The sequence below is a fragment of the Typopeltis vanoorti genome, chromosome 6, assembly GCF_054136105.1.
Source record: "Typopeltis vanoorti isolate ZY-2024b chromosome 6, IOZ_Tvanoo_1.0, whole genome shotgun sequence".
NCBI lineage: Eukaryota > Metazoa > Arthropoda > Arachnida > Uropygi > Thelyphonidae > Typopeltis > Typopeltis vanoorti.
The window spans coordinates 55,022,007-55,044,083 of NC_143554.1; the positions used below are offsets into that span (position 1 = coordinate 55,022,007).

At 35.9% G+C, this 22,077-nt stretch overlaps 1 protein-coding gene across 2 annotated transcripts in view; it reads right to left on the bottom strand.

Moving 5' to 3' along the window:
- Window positions 1-22,077, bottom strand: part of LOC150105462 (kinesin heavy chain-like) — a 415,076-nt gene that overhangs the window by 225,506 nt on the left and 167,493 nt on the right. For both annotated transcript variants that reach the window (XM_090394832.1, XM_090394831.1), the window contains exons 11-12: window positions 20,391-20,539; window positions 7,253-7,515 (exon numbers count right to left, since the gene is read on the bottom strand). In XM_090394832.1, the coding sequence (XP_090250958.1) occupies window positions 7,253-7,515; window positions 20,391-20,539 (412 nt within the window). The remainder of the gene's footprint in view (window positions 1-7,252; window positions 7,516-20,390; window positions 20,540-22,077) is intronic.

The window sequence follows — 22,077 nt, forward strand, 5'->3', positions numbered from 1 at the left end:
ACAACATCACACAAAAAAAACCCAGCCCACTTCAAAACCAGTATAGAAAACCTCTCACTCTAACACATTGACATATTTCTCAGTTTTGACGTCTCCAAATTAATCACAAATGTCCCATTCACGGCTCACCCAAGCCAAATTTCTGCCTGATATCTCAGCCCTATTTCAGTTCACAATGAACTCAGGCTATTTCATTTGGCAAGGAAAATTTTACAAACAGATAGAGGAGACATCCATGGGTTCACAGTTTTCCCCACCCTTGGCCAACTTCTTTATGGAGACCTTTGAAGAGAAAGCCTTAAACTCTGCCCCACAAAAGCCCACTATTTGGCTTCAGTACGTGGATGATGTGTTTGCTATTTGGCCACATGGCTCAGATACACTCCACTCATTCCTAACACAGTTAAACAACCGACACCCCCCCAAGGTCCAGTTCACCTTGGAAAAAGAGGAAAACAACACCCTCCCCTTCCTAGACATTCTAATCACTAGCCAGCCTGATGGATCTTTGGTTTTCTCTGTTTATAGAAAACCCACCCATACAGGCAGATACATTCACCAGCAATTCCCCCTCCCCTTCACAACAGTATGGGGTATTAAAACACTATATAACAGGGCAAAATTAACCTGCTCAGATGACGATGCCCTAACTACTGAACTAAACAACATCCTCAACACTTTCTTAGCCAATGACTACAACTCCCAAAAAAATACTAAAACCGATAAACCACAACCCCCCCTCCCCCCTTTTCACAATTAAGATTACACTAAATTATCACCATCCCCTACATCCTGGGGCACCTCTAAGAAAATAACCAATATCCTCAAAAAATATGACCTAACTTCTTGTTATAGACCATATAAAAAGTTGGCATCCCTTATCTGCTCCATCAAAAAACAACCACTTCCCCTAGCCCTACCTGGTGTATACCAGGTCCCTTGCAGTAGTAAACTATCCTACTTTGGCCAAACAGGTAGGACAGCAAATATCAGGATTTCAGAACATAAAGACCACATCCGGTTTCATCAGTACAGCCACTCTGGGCTTGCAGACCATGCCATAGATACCCGCCATAGAATTCATTCTGTGGTGTATTATTTTAGAAAACTAAAATATTTTAGAAAACTAAAATAATACACCGCAGCAAGTTCAAGTATGAAAGATAATTCATGGAATCATCAGCAGCTCTAAAAAACGTTCCAAACCTCAACAAATTTGGGTGCGCGAGACTGCCCCAAATTTGGGAGACTTACATCATAAGAACTTCAGCCCAACGGCCAAGACAACCCAATTAGCCTGCTAGGGGGCACCATTAGGACTTCAGGAACAATGTTAGTTTCTTGCCTTCCTCCTGATTTGCTTTTGTTAGTGCCTGCGTGCACATACCATATTTGTATGTTCCTGAAGATAGCAATGTGATGTTGCCAAAATACTGAAGGTATTCATTAAAGTTCCCTTTAATAAATATCCATTTTATGTGTGGTAAATTCCTTAAGTTAATTACCAGTTATGTATGACCAACATATAAGCCTTGCTAAAAGAATTACATTTTTGTATATACTAAGTAATCCAAATTTTGATCATTCTTGCAGTGTTTCAGAAAAATATAGATTGTTTATAATCTGTTTTGTCATACTTGTAATGTCTTTTAATGAAAAAAAAATTCCTTAGTCTAAGTAATTTCCATAGAAATATGTCTGTTGGCGTTACTGCATGATGTCCTCAGATGAGGACATCATTTTTGACATGTACAGGACATGAATTTAGGAAAATTATTGAATTCATGGTAATACTCTAAGATTAAATGGTACTGTATCATGCCATTATCATTTTTTATAAATGAATATAAAAATTCATGCATGAGAGGGTTAAAGTATGAGATATGATACAAGCATGAAACAAAACTGAATGAAAAATTATCACACAAAAACAAAGTAATATAGTTTATGCATCACAATATGTGTGTCTCCCTGCTTAATGTGACTTTTGTGATTATTTTCCCTTAGCCGAATTATTTATATCCACTTTATAACCTGAGGTGCAAATTTGAATCAAAGCATGCAAATGTTCATCAGTCAGTTGAAAAGAAAATTTATTTTCTTCTCGACTGAACATATGGGCCACGTTCCATGTAAGTATGGTTAACCTTTCATGGGCCACCAAAAATGCACATTCGGGCTGCATGCAGCCCACAGGTTGCCGATCCCTGTACTAAACCATCACTTTGGAGGAGATATGTAGACAACATATTCATAATACAGAAACACAATGTGGGTGAGTTACAAGATTTTCTGTCATCTATTAACTCCTTCCACCATAAAATCAAATTCACTTTAGAACTTGAAGGAAAATTACCTTTCCTAGATGTTCTAATTACAAAAAAAAAAAAAAAGCAGAAAGAAGGGTGTGTACCAAAAGCCAACTCATACAGATTGTTATCTACATTTCTCTTCATTGCACCATATTTCACAAAAATTATGTATTGTTCATATGCTGAAAAAGAGGGTGATCTCAATTATAAGAGATGAAGGAACACTTAACAGAAAAATTACATTCTATTTTTCAACTATTGATCAGCAATGGATATTCTAAAAAAATGGCACAAAGAATATTATTCTCTAACCCCTTTCCACAACAGATCCATATGATTCATTACATTCTCAGTTTCCATCCCTTTTATTGGCAAACTTTTGCTAAAAATTGCAAATCTGAAATCTCATGACATTAGAGTGGCCTTCAAACCAGTTATGACGGTACAAAATCTGTTATTATAGGCCAAGAACTACAACCCTTTCAACAAAGATCTGGGAGTTTACAATATTTCATGTTCTTGTGGCCTTAATTACATAGGACAAACATCGACAAGTTTAGAAATAAGACAAAAGAAGCATTTTTGGAGATGTCAGAAGACAGCTCAGGTCTAGCATTCCATTTCTCCCACACTCCCCACAACACTGAATGAGACAAGAGCTCCATGCCATACATAGAAGACAACTTCAGCACCCACAACATCAAACAGGCTAGAATGGCTAGGCATGCTAAACAGAAACAAGGAATGATTTTGGGTGACATTTGGAAGTCACTTATCAGATCTTTAAATACATTGGACTAATTTTTCTGCAAACTATTGGGCACACGTGCTGAACAATGACTGACCATGTGCCAGCTTGCACACTCCACATGTTTCTGCCTTACTTGTATTTTTGTGTAATGGTTCCTACACATTCGGTGTTTTCAGTTATGTAATGGTTCATATTTAATGCATGTTGTATATTTGTGTGTTCATCCTAACCCAGATGAAGCCACAAGCTTAAGTGGCAAAACTAGGTTTTATTAAATAATTATTACGACCTATAAATCCAGTGTTAGTTATTTTTTTATTATACTTTTATTACACCTAGAGGGCTTTTCAAAATGCCCTGCAGGCTGAGGGGATAAAAATAACATAACGAAAACAATTTTGCTTTCTAGTCATCTATCAAGAATATTATTATTACACAACACCTCCAGAGAGTTTAAAGACTCATCAAGGGAAGGCACCTACTCCACAACTCTGTCTCCACCACTCAATCCACCAACTACAACAAACTGCAACTACTTTCATCACCTACACCAATGCCATCTACTGCTGACCACCACCACTACTACTATATTTTCACAGATAATCACAAACATCCATGGCCACAGCGAGAATCCAACCCACAGCATTTTGGCTAGAGAGCGGATACGCTCACCACTTGGCAAACCAGGCCAGTAATATCTCTCATAGAAACTGAAACTATCATTAAAGTCCTTCATATGACTTAAAAATCGCTGAGATTCAAAGTAAAATTAAATTTTTTGCAAATTTTGAGGCATGTTTTTTTCTTTCACAGAAGAAAGAGTTCAATCAAGACGATTTTGGGTATACACATTTTATTGCATTCACACATAAAACAAAAAAAAATTAACATAGTGGTAATTAAATGAGATGTTATGTATCCAATGTGACAAGTTGTATTTCTTTTATACTTATATGAGCAATAGTTTATGTATATAGCCATATCCACTTTTACAAAGGTGTGCACATTTCTGATTAGACAGTGTATATCAGAATGATATTAAAAATGCTCAAATGTGTTTTGCAGTAAATTAAGCCATAAACATATATGAAGGTCTGAAAAGTTCTCAAGCCTGACAATGAAAAAACGAAATTATAATTTCAAAATTATTTTTATTTTTCAACACGATCTTCCTTAAGACTAACACATTTATTCCAGCAATGCTCCAACACCATTGTCCTGTCCCTGTAAAAAAGATCTGCAAAATATCCATCAATAGCTGTGATCACCTCTTGATTCAAAGAAAAACGCTGACCAGCGAGGAAGAGTTTTAGTTTTGGGAAGAGATAGAAGTCAGAGGGAGCCAAATCTGGGGGAATAGGGTGGATGTTCCAGCAGTTCATAGTGCAGATCCCTTAATTTTCCCATTGCCAAAACACTTTTGTGGGCAGGTGCATGAAAAATGATTTTTTTCCTTCTGCAAACCAGGTCTTTTCTCACGAATTTTTTCGTCTAGTTGGTCAAAAGATTGGAACAATATTCTCCGGTTATTGTTTTACCCTTTTCAAGAAAATTAATAAACAAAATGCCTTTAGCATCCCAAAACACCGATGCCATGACCTTCCCTGGTGATGGAAGGTCTTGGCATCGGTGACTTTGTCTTCTTTGGAGTTGAACAACCGGCTTCTGTCCACTGTTTTGACTGCTGTTTGGATTCTGGCATGTAATGGTTAATCCAAGTCTCATCCATAGTAATAAATCTACACACAAAATCAGTTTTATTCTTGTTAAAACGCTCCAATCACTGTTCAGAGATTTTCATGTGAGTGCGTTTTTGATCCGCTGTGAGCAAGTGCAGCACCAATCTTGCACAAAGCTTTTTTATTTGCAATTCTTCATAAAAAAATATATCCTACACGTTCTTTTGAAATGCCTACAGTCTCAGCAGTTTCATGCACTTTGACTTGCCGGTCATTCAATACCATATCGTGTACTTGATCAATGATTTTCTGGTGTTGTTACACTTTTTTGGACGTCCTTCACATGGTTCATCTTTAAGGCTGGTACAGCCACGTTTAAACTTGGCAGCCCATTTTTTATTTGTCAAAAACGAAGGAGAAGAGTGCCAATAAACTTTTATGAACTTCAAATGAATTTCTTTTGATGTTAAACCTTCTTTTACAAAGAATTTTGTAACTGCACGATACACAATTTTATCGGTTTCAAGGGATACAGACAACACTTTGGCTTCAGCAGCTGTATTAAAAAAAAAAAACTACTTGATAAAATGATTTGCAATTTCACATGGGTGCTTATGACAGATGTACCAGCTTAGAAAAAAAAAAATCTTGCTGATCGTGTTGCCATTTATGGTCGTGGCCACGAACTTTTAAGACCACCCAAGTATGTTGCACAAAGATTAAAAAAAAAACTCTTCATTTTTTTATTTTTTTCATCTTTTTGATTTTAATGTTTTTTAACCTTGATTTTTGTTCTCCAATTGGCACCTTATTAAACCAAGGTAACCAACCTTATTCACATGTGGCTCACACAAACTACTCTGGATTTGGACCTGGGTTTTTGATAAACCAGCTGAAAAAATATGGGGATGGGAGTTGATTTTTTTTTCAATGCTTTTTCTATTTATTTGATGTTTTAATGTAGCAAATAACTTTTTCAAAAACATTCATTGCAAAATTTTTGCTTATATTATGATTGAAACAAAATCATGTATGTTTTGTCATTAAACCACCTGGCAGTAGTTGTGTTCTGATTTTTCAACTGAAGGAGGAGGAAGACAACTACCTTACTGGCTCTGCTTCTATGTTCAGGCAAGCAATGCTTTCATCATGATCATAGTACTACTGATCCGTCAGCCAATTCGGCTTTAAGTCAACTCAAATAGTGAAAATTCTGCTAAAATTATAAAAATCCAAAAAAGTGTTATCCAGAATTCTAGGAATCTCACATAGTTCAAATAGAATATAGAAGAAATATTGTATACAATATTTCTTCTATATTGTATACGATATATTTATTTATTCTAAATGAGCTGATTCTGAAAACTCTACTGATATATTTTCATAGCTCTTTTAAGCTAAGTGTTTTTGATTTAAATGAAAATGAAGTGGCAGAAGTTCATAACATAGTATAAATGTTTACAAATTTCTCAAGCAAAGCCAAATTTGAAAATTTAATAGATGAAAGATGGTGTTAACATTATATATAGTAACTGGTCTTTCAATTGTTTTTAATAATGTAATAACTAATTTTTCTATATTTTAGTACAATAATATAGTCAAGTGATATTTGTTTAAAATTTTGATATTTGTCAAAATTAAAATTGTACAACTTTGCACAGGAATGTTAATTTTTTTTTTTTAACTAATCATGCTTTAATTCAATATTTCAGCCTGATTTTATATATTTTATTTATCTTGTCTAGTCAAAATATGCTTCATATGTCAATTTTTCTTTCAATTTTAAAAGTAACTTTTCTGGTTACTATAATTAAAGGTCAATAATAAAAATCAGGGCATAATGCAGTCGAATTTCTGCATCACCATGAAGTAAAGCTCGAGTATGAAAGACCTAGCAATGCATGTTGCTAGTCAAGTAAGTTGAGATCTACAGCACTTCAGTCTTTTCAGAATGACACAAATCACTCAACCATTATAACAGTTCAAAAGTTTTTACAATAAATGTAGATGCATCTTAGATAGTTACTTATGTCAGATGTAGAGATTCTTCTCTAGATTATATTACCACAGTAAAAGTTTCATTATTTATTTATTATTTATTATATTTATATATTACATAAAATATGTATATTATAGGGATGAGAGGGTATCCATGGAAGTTGAGAATGAATGTGGTCAAGAAAGGGGTGGAGCTATATTTTTTTTTATCTCAATGCACTTGATGTAAACATCAACTGAGACACTGGAAAGGTGTGAAAAAAATAATGATCAAATATATGCTCCCTACTTTTTCCACTGAAAAAGTAGAGAGTATATATTTGTATGCATGAATGTAAATAATGAAGGACATCGCAAACATCCATGTCCAAGGAGGGATTTGTAGCTGAAGCCTTTTGGCTGGAGATTGAATATGTTAACCACTCAGCCAACCTGGCTGACAAGTAAAAAAAACTTTAAGAGAAGGATAACATATTTTATACAAGTTTGTATTGCAATAACAAAGAAATTACCTCTTCCTGTTCCAACATTTGCTCCTTTAATTTTTCAATGAGCTGACTTTGACGGTCAAGCTCATCATCTTTTTCATCCAACTGAGCATATAAACGAGTACGTTCCTCTTCAAATTTTGTTCGCTCCTCATTACTAAGTGGCTCTGAGGAAACTATAACTCGAGTTTCAGGTATATTTGATACAGCAGAATTATCAGTAAGACTAATAGTACTTGTTTCCAGCTCCTTCATTGAAAGTTGTTCATCATGAGGAACAGTTTCACCTACGAACAACAACATACAACAATTACACATTTAATTAGCAATGGTTATTCATTATTCAATTTGGCATTTCTTAAAAAACAATTCACAGTAAAAATCATATGATATTTTTACTGTGATAAGCATCATTAAACCAGCTAACTATAAAATTACTGATGAATCTTGACCAGGATTTCATGGTATCCATGTGTTAATCTAAAGGAATTCACCATAGCAAATATTTTATATAAGAAACAATTCCTTTGACCTATCATGAAAACTAAATATAAAATTAATTTTAAAAGAACAACTTAAGTACTGTTGTCATCAGTATGCCAAAAATTCTGAGTTTCAAGGTGAAAAAAACCTCATACCTCCATATGAGACCAGCTAACTCATCTTTAGTTGAAAGAGACCAGACAAAGATTCCTCACATCCTGGACAGAAATCGAACCCAGGACTTTCCAACCAAAGGGCTTCATCTATACCGACTGAGTTATGGAGGTTCTTAATAAGTAGCTATCAGTACTGATTCAATTACTGTTAATCTATATATGACCTTGTATACATCAACTTTCCACAAATGCTACATGAAAGTATTAATTAAAGCAATTGTCCTTAATTTTCAAAAATATTTGATTACACATCACATAACAGTTCACTGTACAGTAGATAAACACTATCAAACATTCAGCACAAGGCAAGTCAGATGTCCCATTTGAAATTTCATATCTCCAATGCTTTTAGTATTGTGAATCGACATTTCAAGAAGTTATCACAGTGAACTATATTTACAAGCAGATAAAAGAAAACTACATATCTCAAGATGTTCTTTTTGCAGATTGCAAACAAATTAATTCAGCTTAATTAACCATTGCAACAAAAGATCTGTTATGCCATAGAAACAGATGCAAAAAAAAAAAAATCACTGTCCCTTGTATGGAAGGGTGTAGGTAAAGATTGGTTGAGGAATAAAGGTATGTTGTCATTTCCATATACTAATGCCAGAAGTATTAACATATATACAGTGAATTTCCTGCTGAAACAAATACTCAGAATACAATTCGATGTCTGAGCATGCTGTGGATAGTGCCACTGAAAGAAAATAATATTACTGCTATTATGAATACTCCACCAGGGTCCAAGATTCATTGAGGAAGAGCTCTTTAGTCATTTGAACACTTATCATATCCTTGAACATATTTACTAAATATACACTCAACACAAGTGTAGAATGACAGTCCAGTTCACACACACACTATTAGTACCAAACCTCAAGTTTCATAACCACACCCTTGACCAGCCTAGAAGGATGACCTCAAATTTTACCTCTACTAGCCATAAGCTGCAAAATTATACTCATGTCTGTACTAGAGTATAAGATCCCTTTTACTAAAATGTATGTTTTTAATCGCACCTCTTCATTTATGAAGAGATCCAGCATTTAGTTACTGCTGAATCTTTCTAATTTTTTATTTATTTTTTCAATTTGCTTGAATCCAGGTGAACACATAGTAGTCCAGATGCCATCATATCCAACATTGTAAAGTAGGAGCATAATTTATCCCACTTTTATGCCATTAGTGTTCTTTTCAATATTTTTTTTATTTATTATTTTGAGCCCATACATAAGAGATCGATTGATATAGTAACCTATAGTACATTAGTACCGTGTATGGGTAAATGTGTTGGGAAAAGAGGAACTTGCTTACATTTGATTTAAATGACTGTATATTGTATTCCCTGGGGAACACAGCAAGGGGAAGACTGTTCCACAGTACAGCAGTTGCAGGGATGAAGGAGGAGGAAAAGAAACTTGTTCTGTGGGTTTCATGGTGCACTGTGAAGGAATGTCGAGCAGCAGCTGCACATGTTCCAATGAGCTTAGTACTTGGTGGGGGAATTATTGATGCTTTTACAGATGAACATTTCTCATGGAAATATTTGTAGAATACACATATTACATAAGTCAAATGTCTGTGCAAAAGTGGGGGGGGGGGGGGGCAAGCTGGGTCATTAATAAGTCTAATTGCTCTCCTCTGTATTGAGTCAAGCATTTTGAGGGAGCTTTTGGGGACCCTACCCCATATGTCAGAGCAGTATTCGATAGCTGAGCAGATTTGCGATTTGTATGGTTTCAAGATAGGATGCGTGAGGAGTGTTTGCCTGGAGAAATGATAGAAAGCGTGGCTATGGCAATTGAGAGGAGTGAAAGGGTGGATAAGATGATTGTGATGGTAGGAACAAATGATTTGAGATGTAAGGTTAACAGCTGTTCAGGGGGTGAAGTAACATCTTGAGCAAAAGAGAAATCCTAGTTATTTAGAAGCTGAGGATGAAATGGTTGTGATGCCAGGAGAGGCTTGATGTCAGGGTAATTCCATGAAGATAAATCTCAAATTGCCTGGAAATTTGGGTGTTGTTAGAAATAATACTGGTAGAATTAATTTTATTTATTTTTTTAATGGGAAATAAGAAAGTACTAGGTTTTATTAGCATTGAAATCGATGAGGTTATCTGAACCCCATTGGAGGATGGCTTGGAGATCAGAATTGGTGGTGGTGGTTGATGTTCTGTAGGTTGAGGTGAGTTATGTACAGTAAGGTTTATCAAATGAAAGGGAAGAGTGCAATGTGCTATCATCTGCAAACCTGTGTATTGGGTTGGAGGTCAGCTGAAGTAGGTCATTGATATATAGCAGGAAGAGGGATAGTGAGAGGACAGAACCTTGTGGAATCTTGGCATTAGCCGAATGGTGAGAGGATAAGGAACCGTCCACCACTACCACACATAGTATGCAGCCAGACAAAAAGCTGGCAATCCAACCACAGAAGTCTTGAGACAGACCAAACAATGGCAGCTTGCTTAGTAAATCCTTGTGCCAAACACCTTGCAGATATTAAGTGCAACCACTTGAGATTCACCAAACTTATTCATGGCATCTAGAGATGGGTGAAATATGTGAGCAGATCGGCAGTGACGGAATCCATATTGGCGGTTGTTTACTTCAAGGTAGTGTAGAGTTGGGAACTGATGATTTTTTCCATAACTTTAGACAGAACTGAGGTGAGCGAGATAGGAAGGTAGTTGGATGGCAGTGACTTGTTGCCTTTCTTGGGAATGGGCTGAACATAGGCCAATTTCCAGGCTGCAGGACAGATACCAGTGGAATAAGCCAGTATATATAAATATATATATATATAAATATATATATTAGGATAACCAAGCAATTTTATATGCTTGGTTATTTTAGCTCCTAATCCCAAGTATGCAAACAATTAAGTTTGCGCCTGAAACAAAGTTCAAGTCTAAAGATGGTACAACACCAGGGCATATATATGTCGCATATATATATATATATATATATGCGACATAGGACAGGAGACAGTTCTGGTGCACAAACCTTCAGGACAATTGGAGGAATGCCATCAGGGCCAGGAGATTTTTTTGTGTCTAATTTAGACAGTATTCTTCTAATCTCTTTCTGGCAAAAGGATATAGTGGGCATTGTATGTTGGGCATCTGGAAAGGTTGGGGACATATACCACTGTCAATTAGGCATGCATTGGAAGCAAAGAGAGGCCAAAAGATTGGCTTTTTCTGTAACTGATGATGATGTAATAGAGCCAACTGGGTATGACAGGGGTGGGAATAGTGTTGGGCAGAACTTTCAACCAACTGCTTTGACGAGAGACCAAAAGACTTGGTTGCCGTTTGGACAGGCTGCTAATTTCCTGCTTTTTGAACTCCGTTTTGGAAGCACCGATTGTTTTTTTTTTTTTTGCATCTATTTCAGGATTCAGTATAAGCTCCAAAGGAAGATGAAGTTCTTCATTTGAGCCAGTTATGGAATGGTTTTTCATTCGTACAGCCTTGGCGCATCTTTTGGAAAACCAGGGTTTAGTTAGGGAATGGCAGGGCAGAGTACTGTGGGGAATATATGTTTCCATGCTGGTGAGGATTACTCTGGTGATAAGTTCGGTGCATGGTTTTGAGTTGGAAGGACAAAAGCAATAGTCCAACCATGGGAATGAGGCATAGAAATTGCAGAGGCTGTCCCACTTGGCATGGTTATAATGCCAAACTACTCTTATATGGGAGTGGCTGTGTAAGAGTTGTTGCATGGGATGGCACTAGATTGTGGTCAGAATTACCTAGGGGGGGGGCACTACATTCACTATGTATTTAGAAGGGTTGTTGGTGAGGAAGAGATCTAGGGTGTTTCAGGAGTGGCTCAGGTTATCAGGTATTCTGGTTGGCATTTGAACAAGTTGTGTGAGGTTGTCAGTGAAGGTAAACGTTTCAACATCTCTGCCTGCAAGATCTGTACAGCTGGAGGAGGAAAGCCAGTTGGTGTTATGGATATTAAAATCTCCTAGGAGGATGATTTTGCTGTTGGGAAAGTGGGACTGGAGAAAATCAAATTTTTAAGGATAAGAAATTAAGGTGCTCAGAGTGATTGGTTTTATTAGGGCAGCAATAGAGACAGTAAATGAATTTGACTGAGTGGGGAAGGGATATTTTGAAACTGCTAAAAATTATAATTCTTTGGAAATGCTTCACAAGTGAGACTGTTCCACAGAATTAAAATGGAGGGAATGAAAGATGACAGAGTAGCACAATTGACAAGTATGCAGCGCAACTTTAAAATGATGCTGACAGCAGTAGCACAAGTTCCTGTAGATATGGCAGAAATAGGAAACAATGGAGCTAGTTCTACTGAATAGTAGCCATGGAAATATCTGTAGAAGAGCACAATGAAGAAACTTATCTTCTACGGGAAAGTGGCTGAAGAGTCTGTAAGAGAAGTGTCATTTATCAACAGGAGTGCAGTTTTTTGAAAAGCATCAAGAATTTTTAGGGAGTTTTTAGGTATATATCACTCCATAAATGAGTTCCAATGTTAATCGGAATTGGGATTTATACAGCATAAGTAAACTGTTTAGCAGAGAAGCAAAATCTTGACTTGAAAATGATGCCAAGTTTTTAGGAAGCTGATGTGATATATCAGACACAATCATATCACCTATAGAGGTGATATGATTGTGCCAGGAAAGGTTTGAAGTAAAGACCAAAGAGAGAGAGGGAGGGAGAGCGAGATTCGGTCTAGACTGGTGAGATGAACATTATCATAACCTAAGTTTTGATATGGGAAAAACAAGCAAAACTGTGTTTTGGAAGCATTGAGGATGACTAAGTTGCTTTCACCCCAGTCAAAGATACTATCGAGATTCAGTGTTTGGGGCACTTATTACAGATGATCTTGAAGCTTGAGATGTTTGAGCACTGCAAGGCTTGTCATATGGGTAGGACAAGTGGAGTATGTTATCATCAGCAAAACTATAAACAGGGTTTGCAGTCAAATGGGAGCAAATCATTTATATAGATCACGAAGAGGGTGGGTGAAACGACAGAGCTCTCAGGGACACTGGCAATGACAGTAAAGTCTGAAGAGAAAACACCATAGGGATTGATCTGAACTGCCAATCCATTTACACAAGGACAGAGGCAGTCCAAATGATGGTAACTTGTTGAGAAGCTTTGATGCCAGACATTATCAAAAGCTTTGGGGATGCCAAGAGCAATGGCACAGGTTTCTACAGACCTTCTAATTGGAATGGGTCCAAATGTGAGTGACGTAGGCCAGGAGATCTCTTGTGGATCTAGAGTGGTGAAATCCATACCAGTGGTCACTAATTTGATAGCAATCTCAAGGTGTTGAAGAAGTTGATTATTTATACTTTCTCTATTACTTCAGACTAAATGAATGTGGGAGCAATAGGCCAATAGCTTGATGGTAAACATTAATCTCCTTTTTTTGGGAACTGGTTGTGAGCTTTCTTTCATGCAGAAGGGTGCATGCCAGCCAAGTACAATTTAGCGAATAGATGATAGAGAACAAGTGTTAGTTCAGGAGCACAATAGATGAAATTCCATCCATTGTGCAACTCAAAGATGAAATAGAAGAAGAGGCAAAGATGGACAAAAGTTGCACCCAATGACTTTGGCAAGGGATCAGAAGGTGCGACACTCAGTTTTGATGCATATCATGTTCAATTTCAATGAATCTGGAAAAAACTAAATTGATCAAATATTAACTATAATTAGTTCTGAAATCACTTGCTTGTTGTAACAACTTTCTGTCTTCCTTCAAATTCATAATTCCTTGACACTTCATGGAAACTGCATGTTACAAATCAACCAACATCGAATAAAAGACATCCAAAGGAATACATACAACATGTAACCATGCACTAAGTCTACAATGCAAAAAAGGATTTGACAAGCAATGCATTGTATATACAACATTCCATTTACTGTGTATTGTAAACAAAGATACTGAGTGACTAACAGGACATTTCCATAACTTTTATATTTTTATGGATTTGAAGCTTGCAATTGTGTAATGGAAATTTGTTAATTCTCTCCTTTCTCCCAGAAATCCAGTTCTATCCTGCTTTACAGGGTTGTTTGTACTTTGTTTTGCCCTTAGGAAAATCCCAAAAAAACTTTAGTCATGCAGTTCCAACTATAGTCATTATGCCATCTGTCTAATCTGTAATTTTGTAAGTTTTGTTTGTGAATAATATAACAGTTTTGCCATTATTTATGAACTTGTTTCAATGCAAAAAATATTACATGCAGAAAAAAAATATTACATGCAGATCACAGCTAAAAGCTTAATTAAGATAATTTTTTTTTATTCTCAGCCTAAGATATATACAGGCGACACACATGCCAAACTTCAGTTGTTTATTCATTGGCTTAGTCTGAATGAAATATTTCACATCAATAAGGGTCAAAATCTCAACAGTTAGACAATTATAATGAATTGCATAATGATTTTTCCTAAAACAAATGTACAGATTTTAGTGGGAAGAAAGCTGATAACATGCACTAAAATGAGTATTCTAATAATTTTTGTTTATAATGTGAAACCTGATTCTGTGCTGATTGTGCAGACTCAACTTTCCAGATGCCAAGGGAGAAGTTAACAAAAGAAGAGAGGTAGATGTATTAGAAGTACTAGAGCCATTGCAAGAGCATGAGTCAAACAGCACTGGAATTGGATAGGATATCAGCATGGATACTGAAGGAATGTATAAGAAAATTAGCTATTTGTCTCAGATATTCAATTTGAGTCACAACACAAGCAAGATTCTTCATGATCAAATATATAATCAAATAGAGGGATAATTTGATTATACACGGGTAAAGCTGGGACAAAGCAAGCAATCATAGGCAATTAGTATCTCTGGAGCAGTCATTAAGATAATGAAGAGGCTGATAAAGGCCCATATCCAGAAGTAGAAAGATAGATAGATAGATAGCACTTTGATTCTCTACAGAGGACAATATAGATTTGTTACAGGAAAATCTTGCTTTAGCAATCTGCTCACACTGTATAATAAAATAACAACAGATGGACAGAAAGAATGGATATGCTATGTTGCTGGCAGAGGCATAGCTAGAGCAGGCGGTCCATCCCGGGCAGCACTTTGAACATTTTTGAACTTTTGCAGTTAATTCTAAAATACAGTCTCGAGAACTCAGTTCCAACTATTGTAATACTTTAGCGAATTTTCCTCACAATTGCTGTAAGTGTTGCTAGTTGTGGGAGGAGTTTTTCTAAATAAAACTGATTAAGAATTACCTACATTACTATGAAATAGACTTTGACAATGTCATCGACGATTTTGTTAACAGAAAAAGCAAGAAAAATAACATTTTAAAATGTTGCAATTAAAGTTTTACTTCAAAAATAAACAGTGTTTTAATTTATTTCCCTATATGTTGTTTTGACTTTTTGTAGTATTTTTGGTGTGTATTGAGAGGTGTGGCAAACTCAGGGACCACCCCAGGCGGCAAAAGCTCTAGCTACACCACTGGCTGCTAGATTTCTTCAAGGCATATGAAGGATCCAACATGGCAGGTTACTGTCAAATGTCTTCTTCACATAACTTTGAAGCCCGAAATTATACATGCAGAAGGCACATTATCATATAAACTTCCACACTGTCAGTTTATGCCTGAAGCAAGGACATATTGAGGTAATGGGAAGCATTAGCAATTAGTTGTAGTGTCATGGCTACTAATATAAAAGTAAACCTCTCTCTCTCTCTCTCTCTCTCTCTCTAAAAAAAAATTTTTTTTTTTTTAATTTCAAACTAAAAATTCTCTTCCACAGCCACTTCACTAACTTTCAACTTTAATTATGCACACAATCACCTACATCACCTACAGACACTAAAATGCAGTTTCTTTTTTTAACCAAATCCCATACTACCACAACAACCATAGTCCATCTTAACACTGTCCTAAACGATAGTGTTTTATATCTTTCACCAAAAGAGTGTACCTGTGCTTTTCTATCTGAGGATATCTTAATCTCTTCTTTTTGACCTTCTATGACTTATATTTCCTTATTTCATCATTTATTATTCATCTGCTGTCTTTATCACTTTCCCAATTCTGAACTCCACAACTCCTTATCGTTAAAACTTGACTTCAATGCAATCCAAATGGTGAAGTTATCTTCACCACTTGGATTTCAGATTGCAAGTTCCATCTCTAGTGGAACACCCTTTCCCCAGCCATTCACCTCATTCTCTGGCACTGCAACACTAAATGATAAATTATTCGACTTTTAAAACCTTCTGTTTGTCAGACTGCTTCCATTTTCTAGAAACAGATCACTATTCAAAATTCTGCCCAGTAGCCAAGCTGTGGTCTTCCAAATGAACCAAAGTCATCAAAGAAAACATAGCATATTGTAAGTGACTTGAGAGAAAAAAAAACTCAAGCTTCATTCAAAACTCACACTGATGCCCATAACAAGTATAAAACAGTCGTTACCTGGACCAAGTCTGACTTTGGAAGGGCTAACTATAGAAACTCACCTGCTATAGCAATGGCAGTTCTGCCTTGCGCCTTACAAAAATTGTTGCATGCAATTTCTACACATCTGTCACAGCTTTAACTCTTCAGATGGCAGTACTGAGCATCAGCTAACGTTGACCTCCAGGCATCATTCTTCTCATCCAACTCCTGCACAGATGATAATAGAAATCACCTTCTTTACCTAGAACAATGCATTGCATTACATATCTCCAGTACCTTTCAGCCATTAACACATCAAGAATCTTCATCAACCTGGCAACCAAAAAAGGCTTCTGCTCTTGATAGTTCTGTGACTTGTGGTCAAGTTACAGCCAATCCCCTACCCTAAAAATGCATACAAAAAAAGAAGAAACTGTCTATCATCAAATAATTGACTTATTACTCTCATTGGTGCTATCTAAATACACAGCCATCAACAGGAAAATTCAACAAAGAGAGAGAATCATCTAATGAATGACCATCGATACAGATTCTGCTGGTCAAGACCTACAGCAGATTTCTTGCCCAAGTCACTAACGTTTGGACAACATGCGATAGAAAAGTTCAGAAAAAATTGTACTGTTGCATTTGACATCTCCACAGCACCTGATAGGATTCGACATCCAGGACTTCTTAGCAAACTGTCATCTTATTGTCTGTTACTTTCCAATCTTTCTAACTGAACTGGCAGTTTCTCTCTATTTCATGTAATAATGGAAGGCATTATTCTTCTTTTCAGAGTTTCCTGTTAATGCAGGACTGTTCCTCAGGGTTCTGTTATTGCTCCAAATTTCTTCCTCATATACATAAATGACCTTCACTCATTGAACTCAAACTTTATTCCCATTTTTTCTGATGATAAAATTCTCCATTCCTCCTACTCATAATACTCACCTTTAACTTTTGTTCTTCACACCCAGCTTACATGGGGTGATGACACCCTAGTCATCTTTAATGCTTCCAAAACTCAATTTCATCTTTTCTCACAAAGAAAACTTTAGTTCTTCTCCCTCTTATCTTTGATAATGCTCACCTCAGTCAGGACCAAATTTTTCTCATCTCAACTTCCAAAAAACTTGGCATTCGTTTTGTTCAAGACATTACTTTTCATTCAACCAGCTATCTACTCTGCAATACCAAATCTGTGTGATCATGGGAAAAGGCTCTCACATTTGGGTAGTGCACCAAAACCAGAAGAGGACATTCATCTAAATGATGACTTCTTTTCTCACAGACTCTCTTCAGCCACCTCACAGATGGTCAGTTTCCACACTGTATCTCTTAAACAAATATTTCCATAGGAGCTGTTCAGCAGAAATAGCAAAGATCATGCTTCATTTTTGATAATTCTACAATAACATGAAGAATAGCTGTCCAATATCTTTTCACAGTTTAATTGCTTAGTCACCTAACCTGACAGCCATTTCCATGAAGTATTCCTCAAGGACTACAAATCTCCAGTTCTTTAAAAATGATAGACTACTTTGTTCTTGATCCCTCCCAACACATGGAACCAATTTCTACAGGCTTCTCTTGCATCGGAATGGTGTGTATGCATGTGTAAATTACAATCACAAATGGATAAGTAGGAAAAAAACTTGTGCAACATGGATAAGAGAATGGCTGACCTTAAGGGCAATCAGACAGTGCTATATAATGGTTCTAAGTCAAGGAGAGTGAGAAGTCAGTGGTTAACTCACGCTGGAAAGCTGAAATATTCCAAAGAATACTGATTTGTAAGAACAAAGAAGTATTTTTTCGATAAATGGAGACATTTAAATAATTGAATATAAATGCTTAATTAAATTTTCCCCCAAGTATCCAGGGCATCTTCAGAAAGAATTTGAAAATTAAACAAGGCAGCGGCAACATAACTCTTGAAGCAGCAATGAGAATTGTCAGTTCCACATAAAAGAAAGTAGGGTGGAATGATCCAAACTGCTCTAAATGCTTAATGTTTTTTTGTGTATGTTTAAAAAATAAAATAAAAATACAAAAATAAAAAAGGAAAATGGGCTTAAGAACAATTTCTCATAAGGTGGAAAATTGTTCTTAAGCCCATTCTGATCTATTGGGACCACAACTAGGTTTTGCAGTATACAAATACCCAATAAGAAAATGGCTTTCATGTAGGATCTTATTTTTTTTCATAGAGAATTCCATGTTTGGAGAAGATGGTATGTTTGGTATGTTTGTATGAGTCCCAACTGTTCATGGAACCGAATTCAAATATTCCTCATAATGAACAGCTACAAATCTGTTGATTTAACCAAAGTATGACAGACTACATAAGCAGGGAATTCTGTCATGTGATCTATCATACTTCAGCCAAACTGACAGATCTCTGGTTGTTTGTCATATGGAACCTAGACTACATTAATTTCCAAAAGCCAGCCAATCTGCACTTGCATAACATCTCCTTTAAACACATTCTTTAGAAAAGAACATAAAGCCATTTCTTATGGAGCAGTCATATAAAGAAAGGTGTGAAACTTTCCTACATCGCTACAATGTAAATAGATCTGGTAGCTTAAGTTATCCCCCCCCCTTTATTCATACAGTCATGCTAGTTAATTTTTTATATTTTAACTCTGTTTTTATACATATGCATACCAGAATATGCTTCTCTACTTTTTTCTTGGCCTATCACAGTATCTTTCATATTTCCTGCACACGTAGCCACATGATGTGCCTAATTCTCATTACTGACTGATCAGTTATGTTACTTGTGATTCGCTTAATTTTTGAATTTATACTGAAGATGCCCTTGATACTTTGATCAAAACTTTAAACATTTAAACTTATAATGTAATTGTTCCATTGCATTAATTTTTGCTTAAAGAAGTCATTCACCCACTTTAAAAGATTTTGATGAAGCCAAATGTATACTATTGTACCAAGAAATGGTCAAACAGTTCATGACAAGGGATAGTCAAAAACATCCATAAGCAGGTAACCAAGATGATACCTGCCTAAGGAACTGCATATGAGAACAGACCAAGGGAATACAGTCTTCAGTTTAAGAAGTACATAGATGAGGAGAGATATCACAGAAACATGAAAGTAAGTAAGGGGATTTTATAGTACAGATACAAGTGTAGATTCTGACATGTTCATTTCAGGGTAGAGAGAGAAACTGGATTCACCCTCGAGAGCAGAGTGATCATGGTTAGGAAACATGAGATCCGAGTTCTTTTCATGATGTGTAGTGTGTGTGTGGAATGGGTACTACACAATGTTATGAGTACATATGAGTAAACGTATTCAATGTTGACTGCATATGGTCATGCAACATACCATTTATTTAAAATCTTGAATTGATAATGATAATGCAAATCACAGTACAAAATTAGCTCAACAAACAATGCCACGATATGTCAGCAAGCTGACAACATTCTTAGATGTATTACTAATGAAATGTGGTCTGGTGCTTTACTGTCCTACATGCCATTTTGATAATTAAAGTAAGAAAATAATTTGAGCATGCATATCACGTATGTTGAGCAACTTTTGTAGTCCGTGCTGAATCATTAAGTGAGAAAAAGTTTGCATTATGCTCCTCAGTTGGTGAGGAGCATAATGTCATGCTCCTCACCAACATGTTGACTGAATTATTTAAGTTCACTTTCGGAGTGCATTAGCGACACAACTTACAAGAAACATCACATCTGATATTTTTTTTTATATTCATACAATACTATTATAGGTCACCTCTGACATACTACAAAACTGATGAAATTAACATTTCCAAGAAGATCCAAATACCATCATAACATTTACACGTTTTTTTATATATTATTATTCTACTGCTATTATTCTAAATTTTTCGATTTTTTTTTCATTCTCATAAAAATGTCATTACTCAGAGGATATAATATCACTATATATATAGTGATATTATATACACTTGTCACTTTGATCTACAGTGTGGTGTTATTACCAAAGTGTATTCATTCAAAATTTTAGCTGGCTACTTCTTTTGTTTTCATTTTATGAAAAATAAAAGGATGAAAATTACCATTTCTCCATCGATATAACTCTGAATCAGCACGAGCTATCTGACTCTTAAGTTTGGCTACCTTTTCTTTCTCCTTCTCATATCGTCTCTTCCATTCTTCTGCAGTTAATTCCTCATTCACAATTACTGTATTCTTAATTGTCTTTGCCCTGAAAATGAAAATCAGTCAAACCTAGTTTGTAAATAACTGAAGATTCTTATGTCAAAAACGAAGTTTTGATTAGGAAAAATTTATAAGAATTAATAAAATCTAAATTAACATGAAAAAAAAAATCCAAATGTATATTTAGCTCACCATATATAAAACATACTTTCTTTTTTAGTTTTTGTTAATCACTATTATTACTATGTGACATCCAGAGAGTCCAAAGACTCATCGAGGGAGGGTAGCTACTCTACAACCACTTGCAATCCACTAACTACACCAACACCATCTACCGCCCACTGCCACCACTGGTATTTCCACAGACGATCACAAACATCCATCCCATGGCAGGATTTGAACCCACAACCTTTTGGCTGGAGAGCAGATACGCTAACCAGGCTGGCTAATACCTATGGCTATAATATCTGTTTTATAACAAATGAAAGTTCAAAAATAATATATTATACAATTACAAAACATTTTAATTTACCCTCACGTGTCAATGACTGAAGTATAAACTTATTTGCTTCAGATGTGCATTGTTGATGACTTTTAAATTACAATTTTTACAATTAAGGTCTGAAATTTTCTATAGTACACTGGTAAGCTAATGTACCTAAATTACTCAAGCTGATATTTGTTCTCAATAACAACATTTCAATTAATCACCAATTCTCAAAGATAGGAGGAAAAAGTATTCTTTCTCTGAAAGAGTATTCGATGTACAGCTGTAGTTTGAGAATTGAGCCACAAATGAATTGTGAACTTATGAAAAAAAAAAAGAAAAGCATTGTTAAAGTAAGGTAACAAAGGAGAAAATAATTGATGAATTTAGTCATTTCATCAATAAACAGTTTTGAATAACACCACTGTTCGTTAACTTCAAAGCAATTACCTAGTTCTTCTTCTATGCACTACAGCCCCAGATAGGGCCTTCGGTTTCATAACTCACTACAAGGTGGGGTAGTTACCCCCATGCTCAACCATGTGCAACTGTCTGTGAAGTGTTGTGTTCTTAAGACCAGTTTGCCTGCTTTGCGGGAGGAAAAACCTCAGATAAACTGGGGAGAAAAACCCTGCAGTCCATGCCCAAGACCAGCAACTTGGCTATGTCTGAGAAAGATCCTTAAGCTACTCACGTCAGTGATGAGAATCGAATGCAGGACACTCCTTTCCCAGGCATATGGCTGCAGAGCGCATAACCACTCAGCTAACCACGCAGACAGTTATCTAGTTAGCTTAACTAAAAACATCTATAAAACTAAAATGAATAAAACAATTATTATTATTATTATCTGAGACTGAGAGTCAAGTCATCGAGGAAGGATCTGTGAGAGAAAAACCTAGCTCATACCCCTTTCTTAACTGCGAACAAACTTAACTTCTATGGATGCACCTGTGTTCTCTCCCCAACTTCCATATAATGAAAAATATCATCAGACGATATCCTATAATACCCATTCAAAAGTTTATTGACCTCTAACATATCACCCCTCTTTTTCCTGTTAATTACAGTCTGTAATCCACATACCTGCAATCTGT